The sequence below is a fragment of the Stigmatopora argus genome, chromosome 22 (assembly GCF_051989625.1).
Source record: "Stigmatopora argus isolate UIUO_Sarg chromosome 22, RoL_Sarg_1.0, whole genome shotgun sequence".
NCBI classification, from domain to species: domain Eukaryota; kingdom Metazoa; phylum Chordata; class Actinopteri; order Syngnathiformes; family Syngnathidae; genus Stigmatopora; species Stigmatopora argus.
The window spans coordinates 6,139,975-6,166,445 of NC_135408.1; the positions used below are offsets into that span (position 1 = coordinate 6,139,975).

At 43.3% G+C, this 26,471-nt stretch overlaps 1 protein-coding gene across 4 annotated transcripts in view; it reads left to right on the top strand.

The window, feature by feature from the left end:
* fat3b (FAT atypical cadherin 3b) overlaps nt 1–26,471 on the top strand; it is a 51,175-nt gene that overhangs the window by 4,895 nt on the left and 19,809 nt on the right. For 3 of the 4 annotated variants that reach the window (XR_013298100.1, XM_077592249.1, XM_077592247.1), the window contains exons 4-28: nt 262–463; nt 6,737–6,855; nt 8,595–8,793; nt 11,893–11,954; nt 13,811–14,125; nt 15,552–15,762; nt 16,457–16,528; nt 17,519–17,655; nt 17,929–18,204; nt 18,276–18,486; nt 18,731–18,945; nt 19,018–19,176; nt 19,573–19,694; nt 19,758–19,940; nt 20,118–20,232; nt 20,307–20,573; nt 20,672–21,022; nt 21,128–21,301; nt 21,406–21,936; nt 23,477–23,841; nt 24,245–24,398; nt 24,954–25,061; nt 25,136–25,319; nt 25,394–25,614; nt 25,930–26,382. Coding sequence is in view for 3 of the 4 variants with exons in the window: in XM_077592249.1 (XP_077448375.1) it covers nt 262–463; nt 6,737–6,855; nt 8,595–8,793; nt 11,893–11,954; nt 13,811–14,125; nt 15,552–15,762; nt 16,457–16,528; nt 17,519–17,655; nt 17,929–18,204; nt 18,276–18,486; nt 18,731–18,945; nt 19,018–19,176; nt 19,573–19,694; nt 19,758–19,940; nt 20,118–20,232; nt 20,307–20,573; nt 20,672–21,022; nt 21,128–21,301; nt 21,406–21,936; nt 23,477–23,841; nt 24,245–24,398; nt 24,954–25,061; nt 25,136–25,319; nt 25,394–25,614; nt 25,930–26,382 (5,406 nt within the window). In the remaining variant the exon portion in view is untranslated. Of the gene's footprint in view, nt 1–261; nt 464–6,736; nt 6,856–8,594; nt 8,794–11,892; nt 11,955–13,810; nt 14,126–15,551; nt 15,763–16,456; nt 16,529–17,518; nt 17,656–17,909; nt 18,205–18,275; nt 18,487–18,730; nt 18,946–19,017; nt 19,177–19,572; nt 19,695–19,757; nt 19,941–20,117; nt 20,233–20,306; nt 20,574–20,671; nt 21,023–21,127; nt 21,302–21,405; nt 21,937–23,476; nt 23,842–24,244; nt 24,399–24,953; nt 25,062–25,135; nt 25,320–25,393; nt 25,615–25,929; nt 26,383–26,471 lie in introns of those variants that run through there. The other variant, XM_077592248.1, reaches the window with a different exon arrangement.

Below are 26,471 nucleotides of genomic sequence, written 5' to 3' on the forward strand. Positions count from 1 at the left end.
ATTTCATTTTCACTGTCAAAATGAATAAAATAGATAAAAACATAAATAACAAATACAAATAATAATTTATTAATTCCCTCTTATTTTTTGTTTATATGTGTATATTAATTTGAATGAATTTGACAACTTTCTTTGTGTTAAAAAGATGGATTTTTAAGATGAATTGGACATCTAGCGCCATCAGTGACAGCTACTGAGTTAAGGAGTACAAATTACAAATGCCTGTTTGAAATATTAATGTTTTCACTACTCGGTTTCCAGGTGATGGACGTCAACGAGAATTTGTATGTGCCCTACTTTGCCGACTTTGCCGTGCGAGGCTCGGTGAAGGAGAACTCGCGGACGGGCACCAGTGTGCTGGCGGTGGATGCTAAGGACGACGACAAAGGAAGAGACGGTGCCTTGAAGTACTCCATCCGAGGCGGCAGCGGCCTGGGCGCCTTCACTATCGACGAAGACACAGGTTTGACGCTCCATAGTCAATTAATATCCAATACGAATCATGGGCCTGGCGCAGCATGTTTCTATTTATTTGTAATTGCTCGCTTATTAAAGTCGTGTTGTGTTTTGCAATTCAGCAGCTATGTGATACACAACATCAAGGGCTTCGTGATTACTTGATTTGTGTGCATGGCACACGGTATTGGGACAGAAGGCATTTTCATGAGACAAGAAAATTTAAATTTACACAGATGGAACAAATGGAATCCCTTCCACAAAAAAAGAATCAACAGGAACATCTTTTAATTGAGTTTATCATCCAATCCTTTCAAATGGATGAGACGTCTACGAGTGATGAACTCATTTCAATTCATAGCAGAAGAATGAAAAGCGCCATATTATCTAACGTTTATCAGTTGAAATGTGAACACACGCGACAAACCAGCGACGATCCGACAAGGACTGACAGACACACAGTGTTTAAATAGACAGACAAGGGTTGACGAGACAATCACAAACAACTGGGTCACACGAGTGGTAGCAATCAGGAGATACAGCTGGGTCGGAGAAACGACAGGTGAACTCAATGGGCAATCACAAGGACAGGTCGCACAGCGGAAAAAAAACAAAAACAACAAAACCTGTCCAACCTAATGCAACTGATCCAGCAAAAAGATCGAGGCGTTCACGTCAAGCCACATATACTAGAATGGCATTTGCATTACATGACCTGTGTCTGCAAACCCGGATTAAAAGAAATCACGAACCTTCTCATCGACGGCTCGCTGAAAATGCCACGCATGTCTGCACATTCAGTATTTGCATGAAAGTTGAATCTGCAGAAAACGTGCGCTCTGCTATCAGAGTTAATTTTCTCCTTCTCCAGCTCCCGCCGTTGTCTGTCTTTGTTACGTGCAAATATTCAAAATTTCCTCCCCCTGACACGCATACCTACATATTTTCGCAACATGAAAGGATTTTACTCTTGTGAGACTGTCTTAAAGTTGATTTGACCAGATATGACATGATGCACATAATGCGCAAAACATTGTAAAACAACACAATAGGAAAGATAGAACAATGTATTCGGAAATACATTAGCGGTAAGTATAAAATTCATTCATTCATCATCCAAGCCGCTTATCCTAGGGTTGCAGGAGTGCTGGAGAATATCCCAGCCAACAACAGGCAGTAGGCAGCGTACACCCTGAATTGGTTGTCAGCCAATCGTAGGGCATTTGGAAACTAACCACCATGCACACACACACACACACTTTGCATGCTTTTGGGATGTGGGAGGAAATGGGAGTACCCTAGAAAACCCACGAAGGCATGGGGAGAACATGCAAACTCCACACAGTTAAGGTGAAACCCACTAGGAATTTAACCCTCGAATTCAGAACTGTGATGCATATGTGCTAACCCGTTCTTCTATAAAATTCAGTACATTCTGATAAAATCAAGTTCTTCTTACTATTGATAGTCCTCCACAGGTCCAGCATTTCGCACTTATAAAATATACACTTAGAAGCGCTTTCATTTTGACACTTGCGCAAGGTCAAAGAGAACTTTATTATCCCCCCGGGGGGAACTTTGTCGCAGCGGCAGCTTAGCACATTGCCATCAAACAAACCACCTCCACAACAACAACAAAAAATGCCATAACGCATGGCTAGCCTGGTGTTATTTATAAGGCGCGTCTGCTCACGTAAAACCAGCTGCCGTGAGGGCTTCGTGTCGGTGAAGCGATAACAATCATCGTCAGGACGCTTAATAAAAATCAAGTGCGGTTAGGATGGCGACCAGATTCTCATGTCTTGTGCGGGTCTTCGGCGTCCACCAAAGGCTGCCGCTGACCTTTTAACTAGGCTAATTAGTGTTGAATGGCCAGTCACAGGAGGACAATCAATGGACACACACATACAAGTCCTTTTGGCTCTGGTCTGCATGCTCAACATGGCCACCCTCGTTGTACTATTTGAGCAGTGCACAGCCTTTGGTGCACTTTGACAAGCTAATCTACAATTTTTCTATTTAAATTCCAATAGGAATATTTATTCAAAACAGTGAGACGGAAATAGAAACAAAGTGTCATATTATTCAAATAAGTAAAACACTATGCATAACACACCTAACTGTATGAATAATAACAATTACAATAGGAATGTGTAGTTTTATTGTCATGGTACACGTTAAAAAAATGCAAATGTACAGATATTTAAATTAAAGCGAAAAACATAGAAAAGATGACAGTAAATGCTGAATACATCATATGTAAAGCTAAAAAGTAAAAATATCCACAAAATATGTGAATTCAACTGAATAAAATGAATCAGAACTCCCACATACAAATATGAATACATAAAGAGAACATTTCCTGCTTTCCACTTTTTATGTCAATAAAAAAAAGTTTAAATGTCTTTCCTTTTTAAATCAAAACAAATGATTGAAAGATAAAACAGCTCCCTTAGAATAAAACCTTAAGGAATGAGTTGGACACCCCTGCTGTACTCTGTGCAGCAAGAAGAAATATGAAGTTACTTTTTAAAGTTTAAGATGTTTTCTGATACCCTGCAGTAATGTGTAACGATGCGCGCCTCGGTTATGTACCTTAACATTACAAAGTCAGCGAGGCGCAAAGTAAGCTAGAAGCCAGGCCGAAATTATTATGGGGGCGGTCTGGGTGAGCGCCCGTGGGTGCAGAAAGTGAAAGAAGATTGCTAGGGAGTGCAGAGAAAGAAGATATCTTATTCCACTGCTTACTTATTTATTTATTTACATCTCTTTGATGTGTTTCATAACCCTCGTCTACTGTTCTCTTGAAAGAAAACTCGGTGTTTGTTATTTTCTGAAAAGACTCCCATTGGAAGTATTACCTTGTTTATTTATTTAATGTTGGAGACTCAAATCGGGAGGTTTGGCTTGCAATGTGAGAGGTGTGCTATACATTTTTGACTGGGAGTTCAAATAGAATAGGCGTACATTGATGTCAATGGCAGTCAATGGGTTAAAATAATTGTCACAGCTTGGGCTTGGTGATATGGTCAATTGTGTGTGTGTTTTTTTTAATACAAAGCACTCTTTGATTGTTCATCCCTCTCTCTGTCCAAATGGATTCAACGTCTGGCGCTGTCAATGGCAAAGAGCAATGAGCAATGAGCATTCAGCCATGCCTCCTAATTCATATGAATTGGACGCCTATCCTTGTCAATAGCAGGCATTGGTTATTGGTTAAATTGAGTTAAATTGTATTTCAAAAAAACAACTTTAAGGTTTTTTGGGGAGTCATAACTCATTGATTTACTTTTATGAAGATTTTTATAAGCTTGTTTTACTATTAACGTAAAATTATATAATTAATCAAACACTCATCCATACCGCTTATCCTCACAAGGGTCACGCTAACACCAGGGGGCAATTTAGAAGGTCCAACCAGCCTATCATGCATGTCTTTGGGTTAGGGTTAATTATTCCAATTACTCCAATTATAATTTTTTAAAATCATCTGCAATAAAAACTCAAATGAATACATAACATCGATTTCTCTCCTTGGCTCTATTTTTCAATCGCATAACATTAGAAAGGGGTTTTGATCGTAATCGTAAATTGAAAATCCCCATCTTTTTATTCTGAGACTTTATCAAAGACCCTTGAACACTAGCCTTAGTTTCCCACTATATTATTCATCATGACCACCCCAGCGTTTGTTTTATTTGCCGTTTCTACTCATTTTCATTCCGCTTTTGTTACGTTGCGGACATATCGATTGAAAGCAAACAGCACATCCGCCGTCTGCTCACGTCGAACCAATTTCCCCGAGTCTTTGCACCCCCACCCCTCCTGGCGTGAAAGGCCGGTCTTATCTTTACCCTTTTGAGATGACTCACTCCTCCCATGTGTGAGCAATGCAAAGATCTTCCTCCACAACCTCGTGAGAAAATTGGTATTCCCGTCACCTGGGGAGCGCGCCTCTCGTTACTCCGACTTAGCGAGCTGTTTTAACGTGCTCCAAGCTTGGTCTCAAAATCTGACCCGTAACCGATTGGAAAAAATGCGGCAACACCTCAGTTTGTCATGGACCGCGTTATTTACGGTGAAAATGAAGTCTGTCATGTCACATTTGTATCATATTGGCAGGCTTATTCACTAGTTCAAAGAGGTTTTTCAAAAAAGCTGGGTTGCTCCCACTCCTCCGCCACTTCACTTCCCCTCTCTCTCTTGACAGAAATGGGATGCACTCTGAAAGGGACAAAGTCAAGGACAAGCTTACAAGAGTGCGTTGCCGCCGCCGACAAAAACACTCTTTATAGATTGCCCCCGAATGCACCTCTTGTCATTAACTTTTTCAGCGCCATCGACAATGAAATTCGTCCGATGGTGCGGCTCGTTTTCGCCTTCTGATGAGAATTTAAAGGATTTATCACAACTACACATCTAATCAATTTGAACGAACGTTCATCCGCTGCCAACCCTCCCACTTTGAATAGATTGAACGTCTAGAGCTAATAGAAATCAGACTCAGACATCAGCTTTTCAGTAGACACGCATCACCTTTCATACAAGTGCATTTCAATTCTTATAAGTCTTAAACGGTTCTATTAAAATAGGGACTAAGTGAAAGAAGTAAAAGGAGTGAAATTTAAAAATGGCGTATATATAGAGAATAAATTGTGTGCTCAAAAGTGGCTGTTATTTTTTTCACCTAAAACAATGCATTAGGGAATACCCTCCTTTTTAAGCAATTCTGGTTGTGACATCACAACCAGAATTGATAATCATTGCTATCTTTCTTCGACTCCGTTGGCTAGTACATGTTACCAAATGACTGAACGGTTCCATAGCAACAAGAGAATAGAAAGCCATTGGATAGCAGACTGGCAAAAATCTGCTGGTCTTTGTGGGTGTGTCATCAACTTTTTACAGGCTTGTTAGTGAGTGGAGCTAAGGCAGCTGAGAAAAGGAAGACTAATTAGGATCTCATTTCATTACAAGGACCTTTATTTGGCTTTTCTGGGTGGATTTGTGTTCACACTATTGTCTGCTACCATTTTAACATCACTTGCAGAAGTATTTCTGCTCTAAAATGGCAGGTTGTTGAAGATGAATCCCAAGACGCGCTCAAAAGACACTCAATTATGGTTATGATGCCACAGCCAGAATTGTTGGGAAAAAAAGTGGGCATTGCCCGTTGCGTTGTTTTGGATAAAATAACTTACTATAAAAGGGTCTAAGAATGAAAGATCTGAGTGCCAAATTTGTTTTGTACATATAAAATGACATTGGTGAAGTCATTTTCTTTTTTTTGACATGTTGACCATTTCTTAAGACTTAACTTTCTCAGTGATCAAAAAGCTTTTGTTCATACTAACTCAAGCAAAGGCGGTGCGTCAGGGGGCCTGATTTCAATGCAAAGTCTGGCATGGCGAGCAGAGTAGACAGTCAGTCCATTAAGAGGTCACATCAGAGCTGTCAGCTCCTCATCTTACTTGAGGCCAATGACACGTCGTGTTTGTGTGTGTGTGCGTGTGGGTGACTCAATTGGTGTTGGCACAAAAGTGGCAGTTCAAGGTGACCGCAGCTAATGGCCCTGATGCCCTTTATTTATGTTCTTCTTCCAATAGTTATTGCAAAGTGATTACATTCTGACAACAACAGATTCAATTTGGAAGGCAATTGTCCTGAATGAACTCTGCAATATCTGACGTTGGAATGGTTGTAATTGGTTAGAAGGAGCGTGTGACTCTCTCAAATACCTCTAAATAGTGTCAAATTGGGTCAGTTAAGGAGGGAAAGTGGAATTTGGGAGGATGAGGAAAATGGTTCAAAAGATTTTCCATGGAAACAATGCGCAAGACTGAAAATGTGAACTATTGTGTGATCTGGGAAGTTGTGAATTTTGAGAAGGTGAAAATAGCTTTAATTTAATCCTGAATGAGCTGATGTGTTACAAATTGGGTCGGATTCCAAAACAACCCCTTTTAATTTACAAGCTTAAACGTTAAAATATGGACTTAATAAAACATAAATAAAAAAGTTAGTGAGGGTGTAGCGGTTCATTCGCGTGACTTTGGTGCGGGCGAGCGTGGGATCAATTCCACCTTAGTGTTGGTATGATTGACGCGCATGGAAATGTATCTTTGCTGATGGGCGACAATGCGGGTCTAAAGGTTTGCGTCCCCTGGGAAATTACACTCAAATTGTTTCCCTCTTTGGGAATGAAACCCTCTTTGCGCCAAGCTCACACACACCTGATTGTTATACGTACCCTCTGGAATGAATGTCTTTTCTCCCACAGGAGTGATTTACACAGCAGGCGTCCTGGACTGCGAGAGCAAGGACTCCTATTGGTTGACGGTATACGCCACAGACAGAGGGGTCACGCCGCTGTCGGCTTCCGTCGAGGTCTTCATCCAGGTGGGTTGCACGCGCTCCGCATAACAATTGGAGCATTGCAATGCCAGGTGCACACTGTATGCACGTTAGAATGTTGTCCTTTGTAGAGATAATACAATATTTATTTGGAGAAAACACAGGTGCTGAGTAATAACTGGATCATATGTACAGAAGTAAATCAGTGACACTAGAGTGAAAAATTTTAATAACATTTTTTTTTCTCCAAAATGTAGAAATTCAGTGGCCCAGTGGTTAGTGCATTAGCCTCATAGCTCTGGGGTCCTGGCTTCAAATCCAGGTCTGTCCACCTGAGTGGAGTTTGTATGTTCTCCCTGGGCTTGCGTGGATTTTCTCTCGGTACTCAGTGTTTCTCCCACTTCCCAAAAACATGCGTGGTAGGCTGGTTGAACACTTTAAATTGCCCCTAGGTATGAACGTGAGCATGAGTCATTGACCTCCTTGTGTCCGGCGATTGGTTGACCAATGTGTCCATCGTCTGGTGTCCTTAGTTGGTTGGGATAGGCTCCAGCACCCCTGCGACTTTTGTGAGGGTATCTGTTATGGAAAATGAATGAATGATTGTAGAAATTCAGTCACAAAACCTCAGCTGCATAAGTATATTGGAAATTCAGCCACACAAAAAAATGTTGCAAATAATTCAGTCTGTAGAGCGAAAGTCCGATGAAATTCAATGGGGATGAATTGTGTCCACGGAATTTTTTGTAGGGGAATTTCTGAATGGTAATTTTTTTTGCGGCTGAAATTCGATGCTGAAAAATTCTGTTAGTATTTTGATGCGGAAAATATTTCAGCGTTACAAATTCAAATCAAACTCCCTTGGCACTGATTTACTTCCATACCCAGCCTAGCTTAACTCACTGCCTGCTATTGACTGCGATCGACATACAAACCATTTTAACATTCGCTTTTCCTTCCCTACTCGTCTACTAACGAAGAAAGTCATTTAAATTCTTAGCAGAAGGATGGAAAGAGCCACAAACGCAGTTAAACAGAATAAACATGACCAGTTTGGAAGAATTTGTTGAGCGGCGATGTTGTTGTTATTGCCTCCAGGGCCCGATTGGTCCCACACACAAGCGTACCGAAACACGAAGTTTAATCAGACGCAGGTGCTCCTCAATTACCCGCTCGAGCGTATCGCCACCACGTCGCTCGCAGCCCATGCTCGTAAATATTCCACGCATTTGGTGTGCACACCGAAGCTGTGGAGACCCTCAATTGCAATGGCATGCTGTTGATCGTATATCATTTGACTTTGACCTTTTTCCTAATCCTCAATCATAATCATACATGGTATTTCATGTCTTTCAATTAATCTAGTTGTAAAGTTGATCTCTTCAGATTTGGCCCGCAAACTTTAATAATTTGAAAAATGAAAACAATGTGAATCTAGTAGATTTCTAAAACAAAAAATGTGAGATTTTATTTTTATTTCCTCCTTTTTCATTTCATATTTTCCAAAAACGTTTACTATTTGTATTATTTTAAAAATATTTTTATGATCATTTACTTTAAAATTTTCAGATTTTTCCAATTATTGTTCTTATCTTTCTTCCATGCATCATTACTATGATTCCCCATTGTTTTTTATTTGTTTAATGTAAAGTCATCAATCAAGGGATTACATTTGACATTTATTCCATCAGTGGAGGAAATTAGGTCATTTTCAAATGTATTTGAATTTAAAAAAAACATCGTAAAACAGTATTGGACACCATTATAGCGTCTCCTCTCATCAGGTGGAGGACGTGAACGACAACGCGCCTCTCACTTCGGACCCCATCTACCACCCATCGGTGATGGAGAACTCCCCCAAGGACATGTCGGTCATCCGCATTCAGGCGCAGGACCCCGACCTCACCGCCACGCCCAGCCGCCTCAGCTATCGCATCACTGCAGGAAACCCGCAGAACTTTTTCTACATCAATCCAAAGACAGGTCAGTTGAATATTTTACACTGGGAGGACTGTCTGACATGTCTTTTAATGTTGAGTTTGATTTATTTCATAAAGGATAGTACATATAAATGAACATATTTATATTCATGTTAATGAACATATATATGTAAATATGTAACATTGTAGCCGAGGGCTGGTCATGTTTGACGGCAGTCGACGCCCTCTTCATTCACCCATCCCGATCAAATAGAATTGGACGTCAAATGTAATCAAGGAAGAGGTTAAAATAGACCCCGTTGTCAAAGAAAAACATCTAAATAATAGAATATTTCATTTTGTAACTTTTTTTTTCAGTTTTTCTTTTTTAATTAAAAGATTTCAAGGATAAGCATTCAGTGTTTTCCCTTTTTCAAATTTCAAAACTCAGTTAAAGAAATGAAAAACAGCAAATTTGAATAATTTTAAAGTCAATAAATATTCCATCAACAATCAGAAACGCTGTTATTTCATTAATCATTAATTGTAGTAGCCTAGTTGGCAGACATTACAGCCTTCCGAATAAAACCGTAACTACGATGTGGCCAAAAATGTGTTTAATACCCCTTGTTGTTTTGCTGCTATTATCTCTTGCTCACCCACATCCTTTAACGATGTCTCGTCCTCCTGATAAGTGGGTTTTTACCGCGTCCCGGTGCCGTCTCCCAACCGGGATCCTATTAAGACGACAGATTGAGATGATAGGTGTGTTATCGCAGCAAGACGGGACTTTTGTGCAGATCTGGGAATCCCGGAACTTTCCTCGTGTCCCACGCGAATCTGATTGATGTGCACCGTTCGACCCATTCACTTTGATTTGTGTTGTGTGTGTGTGCGAGTTGTGTGTAGCCAAGCACAGAACAAGATTGAAGCACAGCTCTTTGCTATAGGAGCACCAGCAGCCTCTGCCCCCACCACCAAATGCACTTACAATCCCCCACACCCACACACACACACACTTTCCTAGTTTTCATCCATGGCAGGGGGAGCAAACACACGAGATGAGTGTTGACACAAGGGCCAAGACGAAGGAAAGTGGAATTGTGGGAGTGCGTGAGTGTGTCTTTGCAGGAATATATTAGCATTCTGACTTGTGTGTGTGTGATTACAGTGAGCGTTTATGACGTGATTAGGCTAGCGTGCAGTTTGTATCTCTGATCCTCTCAAGGTGACCCTTCCATATTTGCACTAACGTGTGTGTGACGGAAACATGCGTGCTTCCACTCCATAACATTCAAACACCCACCCACACCAATTTACGGAGAGATACTAATCTTTGCGCCTTAATTCCGCAGTCATTAACTCACTGTATATATGTCCTTCTGCTGTTCATATCAATGATTTTATCACCAATAGACATCCCTCTAATCCATTTGTTCATTCGCTGCCACCTTCCCAGTTCAAATTGATGGGACATTTATCATCCTTAATGGTATTGAAAGAGTTAAATAAATTAATTGAATTCCATTACAGCATGGGTTTATTAGTTTTTTAATGCATATTCAATAAAACTATGAAACTACTAGATATGTTGAAATCTAAAGGAGGGATCAATGTGCTATCACAGATAGACTTGATTAGATTTATGAGGAGGATTAGTATGTAAATTGACTATGCCTCTAGAATGTTAATGGTTTGGTCAAATGGCTGCAATATTCATTCCTTTTCATTCATTATCCATCCTCGTAAAATGACTTTGGGCGAAAGACAGACTACCCCCTAGACTGGTCGCCAGTTAGCTGTAGGGCACATAGAGAGACTAAGGACCCTACGCACTCACAACCATACTGCCACCGGTGTAGTTTGGGGCAAAGAAATGATTACACATTATAATCTGAATTTATTATTTGAGGTTATCTGTGATTTATCTCTTTGCTATACAAATGATCATAATGAATTCAAACATAATATGTGGTTCTCTTTTTAAAAAAGATCAAATTCAGTGGTACCTCTACTTACAAATCCTTCTACATCTGAAATTTTTAGGTTAATCAAGATTAGCCACAAGATTAACTGCTATAAATCACATTGTCATACACATCATTCATTTTCTGAACCGCTTCATCCTCACAAGGGTCGTGGGGGTGCTGCACCCTATGCCAGCTGACTCAGTGGCCAGCCAATCGCAAGGAACGAGGAGACTGACAACCATTCACACTTATACCTAGGAGCAATTTAGAGTATCCAACCAGGCTACCATGCATGTCTTTGGAATGTGGGAGGTAACCGGAGAAAACCCACGCAGGCTCGGGAAAAACATGCAAACTGCACACAGTAGGACCGACTTGGTATCAAACTCAGGACCGCAGAACTGTGAGGGCCGCCAGGCCGCCCGCTAATAATATTAATAAACCTATTTATATTCACACTCATGTTTTTATGAGGTCTCTGTGAGCCTGTTCAGTGTTGCCAGCCGATTCAGTGTTGGGCATTTTCACGCACAATTGGGCCGTTTTAAAAGACTAGGCAGGAGGGAAATGCATTGGACGCTTGGTAAATTTGCTCCTTTTGACTGAATTCGGCACTTTCGGAGGAACTGTTCTGTTTTATTTTTAATAGTTAAACTTTCATTGGTGGCGCGAGTGGTCAGCACGTCGGCCTCACAGCTCTGGGGTCCTGGGATCAAATCCACCTGTGTGGAGTTTGCTTGTTCTCACTGGGCCTGCGTGGGTTTCCTCCGGGTACTCCGGTTTCCTCCCACATTAAAAAGACATGCATGGTAGGCTGGTTGGACACTAAATTGCCCCTAGGTGTGGGTGTGCATGGTTGTCCGTCTCCTTGTGCCCTGCGATCGGCTGGCCACCGATTCAGGGTCAGGTGTCAGCTGGGATAGGCTCCAGCACCCCCCGTGACCCCAATCGGTTTAAAAAATGAGATGAGATGAGATAAGACATGCCACAAGTTGGCAAAAGAGGACTCATTTTGTCTAAATTAAATTTTCAACTCACTTCCTATTGTGTCCTTAGTGCCAAGATCCTATCAGATTATGTACAGACAAGACTTTGGCTCGAGTACAAAAATAAGGAAGGAATGTTCATTCACTGCCGACCCTCCCAGTTTGCCGACAAAGTGTCATGATGGCTCTCTTTTGTTTGGCTGCCAGGTTTGATCACCACAACGGCGAGGAAGCTGGACCGAGAGCAGCAGTCTGAACACTTCCTGGAGGTAACTAACGTACGAACGGCGCAGGGACTCCGGGCCTTGGGGTCCGGTTTGTTTATCTTTGGCCGCCACCTGCCACGCCGCATGCATAGCAGAGTGGTCGAAGGACGAGGCAGACACGAAGTCCCTCGGGTCCCCCTTAGGACACTGATGAATGGCTCCAAGTTCTGGTAGAGCTTGGGGATTTCTTAAACGTAATCGTTCATCATCTTTTATCTCCTCGACTCGGGCCGGTGAGAACTTTGTATGCGTGGGAGGGTGTGTGAGTGTTAGATAAGTGCAGACACCGGGCGTCCAGATAGAGCCGCGATTAGCATTCGCGCCATGGCCATCGCATGCAGATGAAGCAGATATAATCGTGGCTTATCCACTTCACAGGGAAAACTTTATCCCTGTCGAGACTTTCTTCACTATTTATTAACTACCATAATGAAATGAAATAAAATCTCCAGGCCCCCCCACACTCTCGATCTCGTTCAAAGATATCTCACCCTCGATGCCGTGAGAAGATGCCAGGGAAGACAATAAATTAGTATACGCTGCCTTCATTGGGTAGACAATTTAATGAAATCCGATACAAGAGCTGGTAAAATAGTTCAGCATTTTTAAAGACAGCTTTAAGACATTAGTACACCCTAGAGATGTTATTTGAAAAAGATGAATCGGTTTATCTCATCAATATGAAATTTGCTAGACCGAACTATTAACTGTTTGGCCGTTAACTCATTGACTGCCATTGACCATGATAGATTTCAAGTTAATTTGCTTTCAAACGGGGCAGTCACCACCACAGTTCTGAGATTTAGGGTTCAATCCCAGGTTCAGAACTTCCTGTGTGGAGTTTAGATGCTCTCCGGGTCTTGCGTCGGTTTTCCCTGGGTACTCGTTTTTCCTCCCACATCTCCAAAACACAATTTTTTCACTGGATTTCCAGGGTTTCCCATCACATAAATGGTTTAAAATGTATTTATTAAATTATTTTTAGTGCCAGTGACATTCAAATGAGCCTTTTTATCGATGGGATTCACCAAGAAAGTCTCCAGAAGCCATGTCAAAGAGATTCAGGAAGCCTGTGGAACACAACAATGCTTAGTATGGTAGTGAATTTTAATGACTCACCATCCAACATAACGCTTTATTTATTTATTTTTCCAAAATTCAGTCTGATGCCAGGTAAACATAGCAAGATTAAACGAGCGTGTCTATCATGAGTAGACACCACGAAAAAGTCTCAGAAAAACAAAGCCTGAAATAAACAGAGAGTAAGTCCGCCTTATTTCCCCCATTGCATTTGGAAAAAGCAAGGTTGTAAAGTTAGTTGCACGGCATATAATTTGAACATTCAGATTAGTCATCCCCTACAGCTAAGGCACAGGTGTCAAAGTGGCCGGGGGCAAAATGTGGCCTGCCACATCTCTGTGCATTCCGCGAATGTAAATCATGTGTATGCTAAAATTCAACTGAAGATTCTAGATAGTTAGTGTTTCGCATAACCCCCCATAAGATCCTATCAGTGGTCAGAGAGAACAAAAATACATAAATAAGATGTACTTGAGTATAAGTCGCAGGCTCAGAAAAATTATGACAAAAAGTGTGACTTAACATCCAAAAAATACGGTAAATAGTCAGTTGGAAATAGGCTCTCCATCTGCAGCCTGCAGTGTGAGTGCCGGTATGTGCAGCTTTGTCTGGCAGGGAGTGTAATTAAGACTTCCACCAGCAGTCAGGCGGCTCACACCCGTGATGTGATCCAATCGATGTTGTGATGAGACCTTTGCCTTCAGCCCCGGCCACGCTAACAGAAAGAGATTTCCCATGAGCTTGAAAAAAATGTTTGAAACCCAAACTCTGTCTCCTAGGTGACGGTCATCGACGGTCCGGTGACCACACGTCAGTCCACCGTGTGGGTCATTGTCCACGTAGAGGACGAGAACGACAACCCGCCCGTCTTTCCGGAGGTCACCTACCGAATCCGCCTGCCCGAGCGCGACCGTAACCGGCGCGGCGAGCCCGTCTATCGGGTCTTCGCGTACGACCGCGACGTCGGCGCCAACGCCAACATCAGCTACAGCATTGTGGACGGCAACCGGGACGAGACGTTCGGTTTGGACCCGCGCACCGCCATGGTGATGTCCAAGAAGGCAGTGGTGGCCGGGAGCAACCATGTCCTCACGGTAGGTCGGACTTGAATTTTCTATCATAATAAATCCATCTTTTATCATCCCAATGCATTTTTATGAGTTGGCCAAGATACATTTGATAACCCGCTGATGGAATTGCTTTTTTATTTCACTTGGCTCTCACTCAATCATGTCAACACAAAGCTTGTTTGGGACCTTCATTTACAAACTAATGTCATTGTAATAGAAGTCTCAATTTTCTTTTTTATGCCATTTTACTGTAGACATTAGAGTTATGTCTTTTTTGATTGGTCATTGAACCTGTTGAGTCTGTACTTTAGAGCCAATGTGCCTCTCGATGGTGCGCAGATCCCACTAAGGCCCCCAATCCATTTTACATTTTGTTCCAATAATTTTGAGGAGTTATTTATGTGTTAGAGGTCTTACAATAAAACAGATAGAATGTTTTGTAGCTTAGCCCCCCCAAAAAGGCAGAATGTCATTGAAATTTGTTCCGATTGCTGCAAAACTGGATGCGCATGTGGTCAAATGTGGGCAGAACAATGGACAAATCTTTTATGACTTGCCATTGAACATAATTTTTAAAAAAAGGAAAAGGAAAACAGCAGGAAAGAGAAATCTGGTGAGTCTTTTTTTTTAAAATAAGTCAGTCTCTAATGATGTTTAACGGTTGCTCAAAGAGTCTCAATATACAAGTCCCACATTTCTTAGAATTATGATAATGGGAACAAAAGACAATGTTTTATGGACAACGGACTAACTTAATCAAAGTGTGGGTATCTTTATTAATGTAGCAGATAGGAAGGTATTAGGCATGATTTTCCGGGGAGAGGGTAAATCTACTCCACCAATGAGGATGCACTTGCCATAAAGCCCACCCACACGTGAAATTTGTATCAAAAGTCATAAACACAAAAACTGGGAGTGCATGAAAAAAAAGAGTCAGCGAGAGAGACACATCTGTTTTGTAAGCAAAAAGACAGGTTGCACAAGTCAGATTGTTTTGCATGGAGGGCAAAAGTCTTGGCTGCGAGATCGTGAAGTGAATTGTAAACATTGTGACCGTCGAGTTTTTACTTTTTGGACTATTTTGCTAAGTTAGTTTTTTTGTTGCATCTTGTGAAATTTAGTTTGATGCCAAAAGTTTAATTTTAATCTTTTTGACCGAAATCTTACATAAAAATAGTGTCCTGGAAAGTCATTCTTTTAATTACATTTTAGCCACTTTACCAATTGCACTTAACTGGTTGTCATTGTCATTTGAACTGTGAAGTGGACGTAGATTTGAGTTTGAGTTTGATTTATTTAATAAGGGACAGCACATATTCATGTTAATGAACATATATTATGTAAGATTGTAGCCGAGGGCAATTTTTTTGTGATCAAAGATTTTGTAAACTAAGGTGGCATCTGCATATTTAAGGGTATGCACTAATGTCACATACCTTCCATGTCTCAGATCAAAGCAGAGGACGGTGGCGACCCACCCCTTTGGTCAACAGTCAAGCTTCACGTGGAGTGGATTGTCCGGCCAACGCCCTCGCCTCTGCCCCTGCTGTTCACCCAGCGCTGCTACAACTTTTCGGTGCCCGAGACAGCCTCCGTAACTCAGCCTGTAGGAGTGGTCGCCGTGGGCCAATCCAACACCCCAGTTTGGTTCAACATCGTTGGTAAGGTCACTCGAAAGACGAGATGGAAAATACTGTGAGCATTTTTGTAAATGCATCATCGAGTTCCAGCCGAGCATCATTTTCTATTTTTACATACTGTACATGCGCTAACGCTGCGTTCAATTTTATTTATTTGTCCTCTCGGTGCAGTGATGGCATGATTGATTTTAATGACCTTTCAATGCACAGGTCATTCCCCACCGCTGCCGCTGTGGTTGAAAACAATCGACACCGCGTCGGCGCTTTAATTAAAAAATGAGTTGATTAGCCTATGCCGGTGGAGGGGAAATGCCATTTAATTGTTGCTTCCGTCTTTCATGCTTCAGTTGCCGTAATATTTGATCTAATAATGTTGCTCTAAGTACAGAACGTGGATAGAAGTATTAGTGCAAAATATTTTTGGAAGACTTTTTTACCTGTGGTCTTGTCATCCTGCTGAGAATTTAAATGTGTTTATCATTAATAGACGTGGACAATAAACCACAGCAGCGAAGGAATAAAGTAGCGGATTATAGTCCGAAGATTACGGTAAATAGAATATAATAAATACAGTGACATTTTAGGTAAACCTCAGCTAGATCAATACCACAAATTTTAAAGCACCTCAAATAAATTCAGTTGTCTCTGCTATAGAAAATATTTGCCCACAGTTTCTTCCCTTCCATTTTGTATTGATGCTGTCGTCCATGCGCAGGAGGACGCGTGGCCAGAGAAATGTTCTACATTCCGCAAAATGCCTGTGGGAGGAACTGCTCTCTTGACACAGGTGAGGCTAAAAGCAATTTAGATAGATAAAAGGAAAAAAAACAGAGCCAAACAAAATGGTGAATTGAGCACAGCAGCTTGTGTTTGGCCAAAGGCCGTATACGATTGATTTTATTTGTAAAAGCATCCCCGAACTCTGAGCACATGTGGATGCATTAGTGGCAGGGTGATGCAATATCAACACATTCTACTCCCAATCCAAACATGAAGATAAATGAATCAAAATAGGTTTCCTCTTCTCTAGAATGAATTGCCTCACTGTGATAATGGAAATATTCCTAAAGCTTTTGAATTAACTGATCAAATATCTACTACTTCACATCCGCGTTCCATGAGTTAACATTAACAGCTGCTGCTTACTGTATTTATGAGCTGCTCCTCACACAACTCAGACATCTAGACTGGAAATAGTCAGTCAATCATCGTCTCTGATGCTTGCCTCAAATTTCTGTTGTATGGAGTAAAAAGCTTCTCTTTTGAAGAAGCATTTTGACTTACGATATCTCTTTTTAGTAATGCTGTGAGATGGCTCACCCCCAAGTGTAGTATTGACCATCTTCTCTTGAAGGGGGAAACAGCAACAACAAGAACCTTTAGCGGGGAAAAAAAGTAAGCCAATCCCTGCAATGGGGCATCAGTATTCATGTGCTGGTACATGAAGCCGGGGCCCTCAGATATGTCCAGGGATGAGAGTGAGGATTGTGTGGAATAACTAAGGCGTATCAATTCTTCCTCTCTCTGTGCCACGAATCAAACATTAAGCTTGCAAACCCAACACTGGCTCGGACCGTGAGGTAGTCGGTGTTTGGCGACAGATAAGGCAGATGTTGGTGAGGACATTAACGGAGCTCGGGCCGATAGGGAAGCGCTTTGTCGCGTTTCGCTTCACTTTATTGCGCTCAGCCTCCGGGCACAGATGGCCACGGTTACACTGTGCTGAGGTTGAGTCGCGAATGGTAACACCCTAACACGCGTGTGTGTGTGTGTGCAGGTAGCTTTGATATGCAGTTTGACCTCCAAGTGGGAGTGGGCACCTTGGTGGTGGCGAGGCCATTGGACGCCGAGGTGCAGGTTGTCTATAACATGACGGTGCAGGTGACGGACGGCACCAATGTTGCCACCGCTCAGGTACGCACACTGTACAAAGATAGTTTTATTATTTGACATTTGGGCATAACGTGGTTCATTGTCGCTACAGTTGGTTCTTAGACATGCTTAAAAGTTCATGGTTTGCATGAGTGTCTTGTTAAACAGAACAAAGTTTTGTTTATATTAGGTTGGTTATGCTAAAGGTTGCTTGTCACACTTGCATGAGTGTCTTGTTAAAAAGGGCAAGGTTTTGAAGTTAACATCTAATAAGTGTAGTAATTATCCTCATACAGTGCATTTGCACCATGCCAGGTATTCATCCGGGTCCAGGACAGCAATGACAACCCTCCAGTGTTCCCGCAGCCGGCCTATGATGTCAGCGTGTCTGAGGAAGTGGCGGTGGACACGGAGTTGCTGCGTCTTCGCGCATCAGACATGGACGAGCGCAGCCGGCTGAGCTTTTCCATCTATGGCAGTGTGGACCCAGCGAGCATGCGATTGTTCAGGGTCAACCCAGGAACGGGGGCGGTCCACACGGCAGACCGACTGGACTACGAGGCCAGGACGCAGCACATCCTCACCGTCATGGTAAGGTCTCGGGAACGTTACCCTTTTCTGACCTTCCTGATCTCAACCTGTGGTTTGGTATGGCCCCTCAGGTCAAGGACCAAGAGTTTCCATACAACCGGGACCTGGCTAGGATACTGGTGGCAGTGGAGGATGCCAACGATAACATCCCTTACTTCACCAGCACCAGTTATGACGCTGTCGCATATGAATCGTTCCCCGTCGGGACTTCGGTCTTGCAAGTCACTGCACTGGACAAGGACAGTGGAATTAACGGGCAACTCACTTACACTATACAAGCAGGTTGGGATTAGTTCTCATTTTGTGGGTTTTGCACCTGTGTCTAGGTTAATATTTGGTAGCAGTAAAATGGGTGCCTCAAACTTCGCTGCCAAGTTCCTACCATCTCAAAATGGCAACAACCAAAACTTTTCGCAAATTGGCCTCAACCAGGGTTTAGTCTAGATGGCAAAAATCTGGTACTCCAATGCAACTGTGTCCCCCATAAATTTACCAAGTTCTTTGTCTGCTTCTGTCATTTTTTCAGGCAACACAGGCGGTATATTTGGCATAAAGAACAACACAGGCCTTATTTTTATCGCCAAGGACCTGGATTTATATTCCTTGGGTTTTTACACGCTTACCGTGCGAGTCACGGATGGTGGCTTTCCACCACTAATGGCAACCGCGTCTGCTCGTGTATCTTTGACACTCTCCAAATTATCTAAACCTAAATTTTCACAGAAGGAGTACCAGGCCGAGGTAAAGTGTGTGAAGATCTGCGGGACTCCAAATGTAATAGCTGATTTAATTTAGTATTCATTTTTTTTGTAGATCATGGAAAACAACACAACTGGAGCTTACGTGGCCACCATAAATGCTTTGAGCCGCTCAGCACTCATTTATGACATTACCGGGGGCAACGAGGAAAAGTGCTTCTTTATTAATCACAACACGGGCGTCATCCGCACGCGCAAACGCTTCGACTTTGAGGTCAGTTTCTACTCCGTTTACTCCTTTTTTATGTTATTGATGGTTCTATGTAGGGGAAATCATTTGAAATGTAATACTTAGGAAGGAATACAAAGGAAAAACATAGTTTTTTTTTAGATGTGTGTTAATGTGCATGTGTTCGTGTGCTATGTCTGTTGCCGAACGTTAGATGCCTCTTTACACTTATGCACTGGGATGAATAGAAAATGCTTTTGCTTGCTTCCTATCTATTTTAATACATTATTAAATGCTTTTCTGCCATTTTTGTGTGTCTCAAAGCTTTTATACTAAATTGGGCCTCTGATCATTTTTAAAGGGTTTGTTTGGATTAACTCATTTGAATTCACCGGAGATAAAGAAAAAAAAATCTATCATCTGTCCCATATATTTGGTCAGAAAACATCATTCTACTTCCTGATGGTCCGTGCCTCTAGCATGGCAGGTGCGGAAGCCAGCGCTGCCGTCATGGTTCAAGTGGGTGACGTCAACGACAATGCCCCTGTCTTTCAGCAGTTAAGGTATTTATAGCGCTCTGGCACAGTTTAAGACCGCAAGTACTGAGACTACTACTGTTGGAGCAGGTATACGGGTACCATAAGCGAGGCTGCCCCGGTTAACAGCATCATCCTCGGAGAGGACGGCAACCCGTTAGTCATCCGAGCCACGGATGCTGACCGGAATCATAATGCCCTGCTGGTGTTCCAAATCATAGGCGAAACTGCTCGAATGTTTTTCAGTGTGGACCCTGGGACTGGATCAATCCGGTAAGGTCCACTTTTTAATTTCTAGCTAATCATTCAGTCCCAGTCTCAAGAAATCATGACTTGAAAATAAGAAAGAAAGAAATTGGCTATTTTGGATTCAAGCATCCCTAAACGCAAACTTGATTTAGCATTTTTCTGCAATAATTGCCAAATGTGGACCATTGTTTTGTATTCCAGGACAATTGCCAGCGTGGATTATGAGACTTTTCCTGAGTTTGTCTTTAGGATTCATGTGCGAGACAGTGGACAGCCACCTAGAAGTGCCGACAGTCCTGCCGAGGTGCTTATCAAAGTGAGTGTTTCCATGTTTACTTGTTGATCTTCTTCTCATAAGCCAACAAACTCATCTCAGTACTTGAATTTCAGGTACTCAACGTTAATGACTCACCACCAAGATTCTCTCAAGACATGTACGAGAGCATTCTCCTGCTACCCACCTATGTGGGAGTGGAGGTCCTCCGCGTGGATGCCTTTGACCCTGACGATACCTCGGACCCTGAAAACAAAACAGTCCAGCTAGTCTACTCATTGGCAGACCGCAACCTGGAGCACTTTTCTGTTGAGCGTAGCAGCGGTGTGGTGACGGTCATCAATCAGAACCTCAGCATGGACCGCTATCGATTCAATGTGAAGGTCGGCCAATTGACATAGCGGACACTTCGTTTGTCGCGAGCTAATTGCTAGAAAATGACCGTAAACATCCTTTGCTTGTTCGTCTTGTCACTCTGCAGGTTTGGGACGGTCGATTCTCCAGTGTGGCTTTGGTTACGGTGCTCGTCCGTCAAGCCGTCAGCAGCAATCTCACCTTCCCTTTCCCGTTTTACACTGCCACCGTACAGGAGAACACCCACAAGCCAAGAGTCCTGGCTGTAGTCAACCCTGTGGGTCAGTTTCTCAATGAGCCATTGAAGTTCACTCTGCTCAATCCCGGTGGGCTTTTCAACGTGATGCCCACTTGCGGGGCGTTGCTAACCGCTGGCATCCCGTTTGACCGCGAAGAACGGGACAGCTATGAGTTGGTAGTGGAGGTCCGTAGGGAGGAGGAAGTGCTGGAGGTGGCCAGAGCGAGCGTCCAAGTGCAGGTTCGAATGAAAATAGCCGGTCCTATCAAAAATGGTTTAAAGTTGACATTTTAGGATATTTTTCCCAAACTCATGCTGGCTTGTGCTATTTTATTCTCCTTACAGGTGAAGGATGACAATGATAACGCCCCCGAGTTTGTGAACCTGCCTTACTATGCCACGACACGGGTGGAAGCGGAACTAGGCTCATCCATTTTTACGGTGACAGCTACCGACCGTGACTTGGGCATGAATGCTCAGGTGACATATCGCCTCAAGGAACCGAACAGGAACTTCCAGGTAGGAGAGACTCCTGATCTTCCTTCATATTTCTAAAGTAATTTGAGATTTATAATTTTTTCCTCAATTTTAACCATACCTCTCCCCAACTTATTGGCATGCAGATGAACCCCGTGACAGGGGAATTGACTCTGAAGCGAGCCTTCGAAGCCGACTTGTCCAACGCGGAATTCAAGTTGGTAGTCGTGGCTTCTGACGGCGGCGTCCCCTGTCTCTCCAGCGAGGTGGAGCTCCCAGTCAGCGTATTAAACAAAGCCATGCCGCTGTTTGACAAGCCCTTCTATGGCATCACCGTGCCAGAGGACGTGGCCGCGTCCACCTCAGTGCTGAGCGTCAATGCCAGCAGCCCGACAGGGCAGCCCATCATCTTCACCCTGGTCAGCGGCGACCCATCGCAGCAGTTTGACATCGGTTTCGACACGGGCGTGATCAGCGTACTCTACCCTCTGGACTACGAGACGGCGTCGTACTACCGCCTCGCCGCCAGGGCCACTGACACACTGACAGGCGCCAGGTCCGAAGTAGACATCGACGTGATGGTGCTTGACGTCAACGACAACGCACCAGTTTTCCAGAAGCCGGCATACTTCGCCATGGTACCTGAGAATGTCATGATCGGAACAAGCGTCCTGCAGGTAAATATAACTTCAATCTAAAATAAACACCTTGAGTTTTTTCAAATATTAACTCATTGCCTACCAAATAGACACTCAACTTTCAGTGTCATTGAGTTGATTTGATTAAAAAATAGAGCCGAAACTATGACTGTGGTACCTCTACTTATGAAATGAAGTGTAGATAATAAACATTACACAATTATATGCATATGTAAATACTGTAATGTATTTATTTATAAAAGAATGTATATATAATGAATGTGAAAACACAGTATTTACCTTTGACAATAGCTCTTCTCTGCTTAATCTTAATCCAAAAAAATGCCAAGGAGACCTGTGCTGTAGGATTAAGGTAATGATTTAGTGCGCAGCTTATTGATATCTTTATTCCAAGTCAAGTCCGCCCAGAGTGCTCTATTTTTTGATAAGGGCGACGATGTCCGCTGTAAGGTCGCCCGGAGCTCACACTTCCGGAAAAATCCACTCTCACCGATTTTCTTCAGGGAGTTCACTGAGAAATCGTCTGACCTTTCATAATAATAACAGAGCACCGCTGTATAAACATTTGCACAAGACGACTTGTAATTAAACTGTCTGGATTCACAGAGATTATGTAATTACGTTTGATCACATCATGAATCATCAGCATTAAACCTTATTAATATTATTGCAGGAGGAATATTTGTTTAGATGGCCATTTTATCTGTCACTAAACATCAGCTTCACCTTTGCTAATTTTTTTGTTTTTACCCCACTGCCGAAGCAAGAATGTATTAATTTATTGGCAATCAGTGCACCCGGAGTTATGGGAGCCTTACGCTCATGCCAGTAGACAGTAGCTATTGCCTTTAAATCTTTCCTTGCGAGGACCTTCATCACGTTGTCCTTGGGGAACTGATTTATTAGAGTTTAGTGAATCGGTGTTAGCCATCTGTTTGGTGCATGGGGTTCAAATCTGCACGGAATGTCTCGTAGGAGTTTTGTCTATCAAACGACTGCTGGAAATACTTCATTTTTTTTAGACATGGTTTCCGCAGATTCTTTGTGGAGAGGAAACCTGTTAACCTCAGGAGCATCAATGCTAGAAAGTGCTGGTAGTATGATTGACAGTTGGCACAGACTCCCCTACTGAATCCTAGCACACAGTGGAAGCTATTTTTATCCCTTTTAAACCCTTATTATAAGTACTATTCATTATTTGTCTTAGTCATTCATTTTTTTATGAACCGCTTATCCTCACAAGGGTATCGGGGGTCTATCCCAGCTGACTTCGGGGACCAGGTGGGGGACACCAGCCAATCACAGGGCACGAAGAGACGGGCAACCATTCACGATCCCACTCATACCTATGGGCAATTTAGAGTGTTTAACCGGCCTACCCTGCATGTTTTTGGAATGTGGGAGGAAACCGGAGTACCCGGAGAAAACCCACGGAGAACATGCAAACTCCACACAGGTGGACCGACCTGGGATCGAACCCCATCCCTCTGAGAGATACGTACGTAATATCAAATGTCATGTAGCTAAATGAAAACCACCGCGTGTGTTCTCATTGCAGGTGTTAGCTCAGGATCAAGATTCGGATAAAAACTCCAGAGTGAGCTACGAGATCGTATCCGACGTCCACAACAGCAGTGACTACTTCCACGTAGAACGGGACAGCGGCCTGCTGTTGACGGCGCGGCTGCTGGACTACGAGCGCATCCAGCGCTTCAACTTTATAGTACGGGCGATGGATGGTGGTGAACCGGCTCTCAGCAGCGACGTAAGCGTAACCGTGGCCATCGCCGACACCAACGACAACCCACCTGACTTCAGCCAGACGCTGTACGAGGCCTTCGTCAGTCAGCTGGCGCCTCGGGGACATTTTGTAACCTGCGTTCAAGCTTCGGACGCCGATATGGGCGACGCTCAGAGGCTCAGGTTTGTTTAAATTCTATTCTATGAGATTAAAGCAAATCCATTTGACGAAAATAATTTTTTTTTAAATTTTACTGTCTTATATTATATATTTTTTTTTATTTGGGTGGCAGTGGTTAGTTAATTAAGAAAAATCCTGAATTTTTTTCATCAATGTAAGTTTCTTTTTATGATCTTCTCTCATGATTAACACAATTGTTGCCAGTGACGGTGCTAGACATCCAATCATTTTGGATTCGGATGGGCGAATTCGCCATGAGTGCTGAAATTATGTTTTCTAAATACATAATGTAATAATGAATTTTCTATTTTTTTTTCAACATCAGAACATAATTCTCAATCAGTGTGGCTTGCAGGTTTGAGTGAGCTTTCAGTTCAAAATTTGAAATCCCCATTCAATCCCCAGGTACACTATTCTGTCCGGTAATGAGCGCATGACATTCCTCATGGAGACGGAGAGCGGTGTTCTGCGTCTGTCTAACAAGAGACGACAGAGCACAAAGCTGTCATATCAGCTCAACGTGTCCGTGTCCGACGGCGTCTTCACCAACACGGCTCAGGTAAAGGCGCCACGCCAACCCGGGCTCTCGCTCGATCGGCGTACGTCCAGCATTGGACGAGCGAACGAGCCCGAATCTGCCAGGGTTAATGCATGTTCACGTCACGTTGGATTTACTGAGGGAGCGGCTGCCAAGTAGAACGCTCTGTCTAGTGCTTTTTGCTGCCTCCGCTCTTTTGTAATTGCCCATATTAAGTGTGAGCGCTTCTGGAATTGTAATAAGCGGTACAACTGGGTGAAAAAAAGCAGTATCCAACATAGATGTTCTTTCAGTGCCATTGGCAATAATAGACGTCCAGTCATCTTATAACAAAAATCTCTTACTATCATGACACCAAAAAGAAATTACTCAGTGTATATAGTACTGTACTATACTTTTGCCATCAAATATCAGATCCGTATGCAATATTTCAATACTTTTTGATAGTTTTAACAACCCTACTAAAGGCACACAGCCTTTGATTCTGCAAAAATTCATTTAAATTAGTAGGGTTCAGAGCGGACGACAATAAGTAGCTGCTTATACGTTTTTTTACAAAAATGATTTGCTATCCAGGTGGTGGTTTATGTGCTGGGAGCTAACCTGTACAGTCCAGTGTTTAGTCAGAGGTTCTACCTAGCAGATGTCCCAGAGAATTCACCACCTGGTTCAAGAGTCATCCAAGTAGGTTTATTTTTGTTTTAATTCATCTTCCATGTGAACTGGTCAGTGTGAAAGTCTCTGTGGGGATGTTACAGGTTCGTGCTACGGACGAGGATTCGGGACTTTTCGGTCAAATAACGTACTCATTCATCAACAACTTTGGAAAGAGTTTCTTCGCCGTGGATGCGGATGGACTCATTGTTACCACGCAGAAGCTGGATCGAGAAGACCCTCTTAACAAAGACATCCTGCTCACCATCATGGCCCTGGATGGCGGAGGTACCATGGACAGCACCACCCTCTAGTTTCCTACCATACACATACATAAGATAAACTTGTAAGGTCATCTCCAGGGCGGGCGTCGTTCTGCACGGTGAGGGTGGTGCTCGCGGACGAGAACGACAACGCGCCACGCTTCCGTGCGGTGGAGTACCGCATGAGCATCAAGGCCGACGTGGGCAAAGGCTCCTTGGTCACACAGATCCAGGCCAGCGATGCTGACGCCGGCGCAAACGGGAGAATTGTCTACTCCCTCTACAGTGAGGCTCGCCTGTCTCTCGTCGACGTTCTTGAGGTCAGGCTGAATGATCAACTAGCGTAGACCTTTACAAATGTCAATGTTTTAACAATCGTGAATTTTAATCTTTATATCCATATCTCCCAATTCAAATTAATTGGACGTCGACTAGTGATAAACCAATGATGAATTCCTTTATATTCACAGCAGAAGGATGAAAAGTGCCACATGCTTGCTATGTTTGAAACTGAGTAATATACTTAGAAGGGTTTCACTGAAAACTTTTCATTTACCAAAACAGAGTATAGCAGACACATAGAAGTGCCAATTTTTGTTCACAAAATGCCACCGGCCATGTGTCCCATCCCGCAGGTAGAGTCGGACAGTGGCTGGATGATGACCAAGAGCTCGGTGTTGCACCTGCAGGGGACGGTGCTGTCCTTCTTCGTTAAGGCCACCGACTGCGGTTCGCCAGCCAAACACTCACTCGTGTCGGCCTTCGTCCACGTGCTGCCTCCAGCCGCCTTCATCCCGTCCTTCAGCCAACCGCAATACTCCTTCACCGCCCCCGAGGACACGCCGGCGGGCACAGCGCTTGGCTCTGTCTACACGGGCCCGGGTCAGAGTGCCGCCTTCTCCACCGTGGCCGGGGAGACGGCCGACAGCAATCGCGGCGGGACCTTCTTAGTGGAAGGCGACACGGGGATCGTCCGCCTGGTCGAGCCCCTCGACTACGAACGCGTCCCCGTCTACCGCTTCAAGGTGGCCGCCGCCACCCGCAAGGATCTGATCGAGGCCATCACCAGCGTGGACGTGGAGGTCAAGGTCAGTGCTGACTACACCATCGATTTATATTGGGTTAATTAACTTATAATATTGGAGGCGCTGTCACTGCCAATGATGGGAATTGCCAT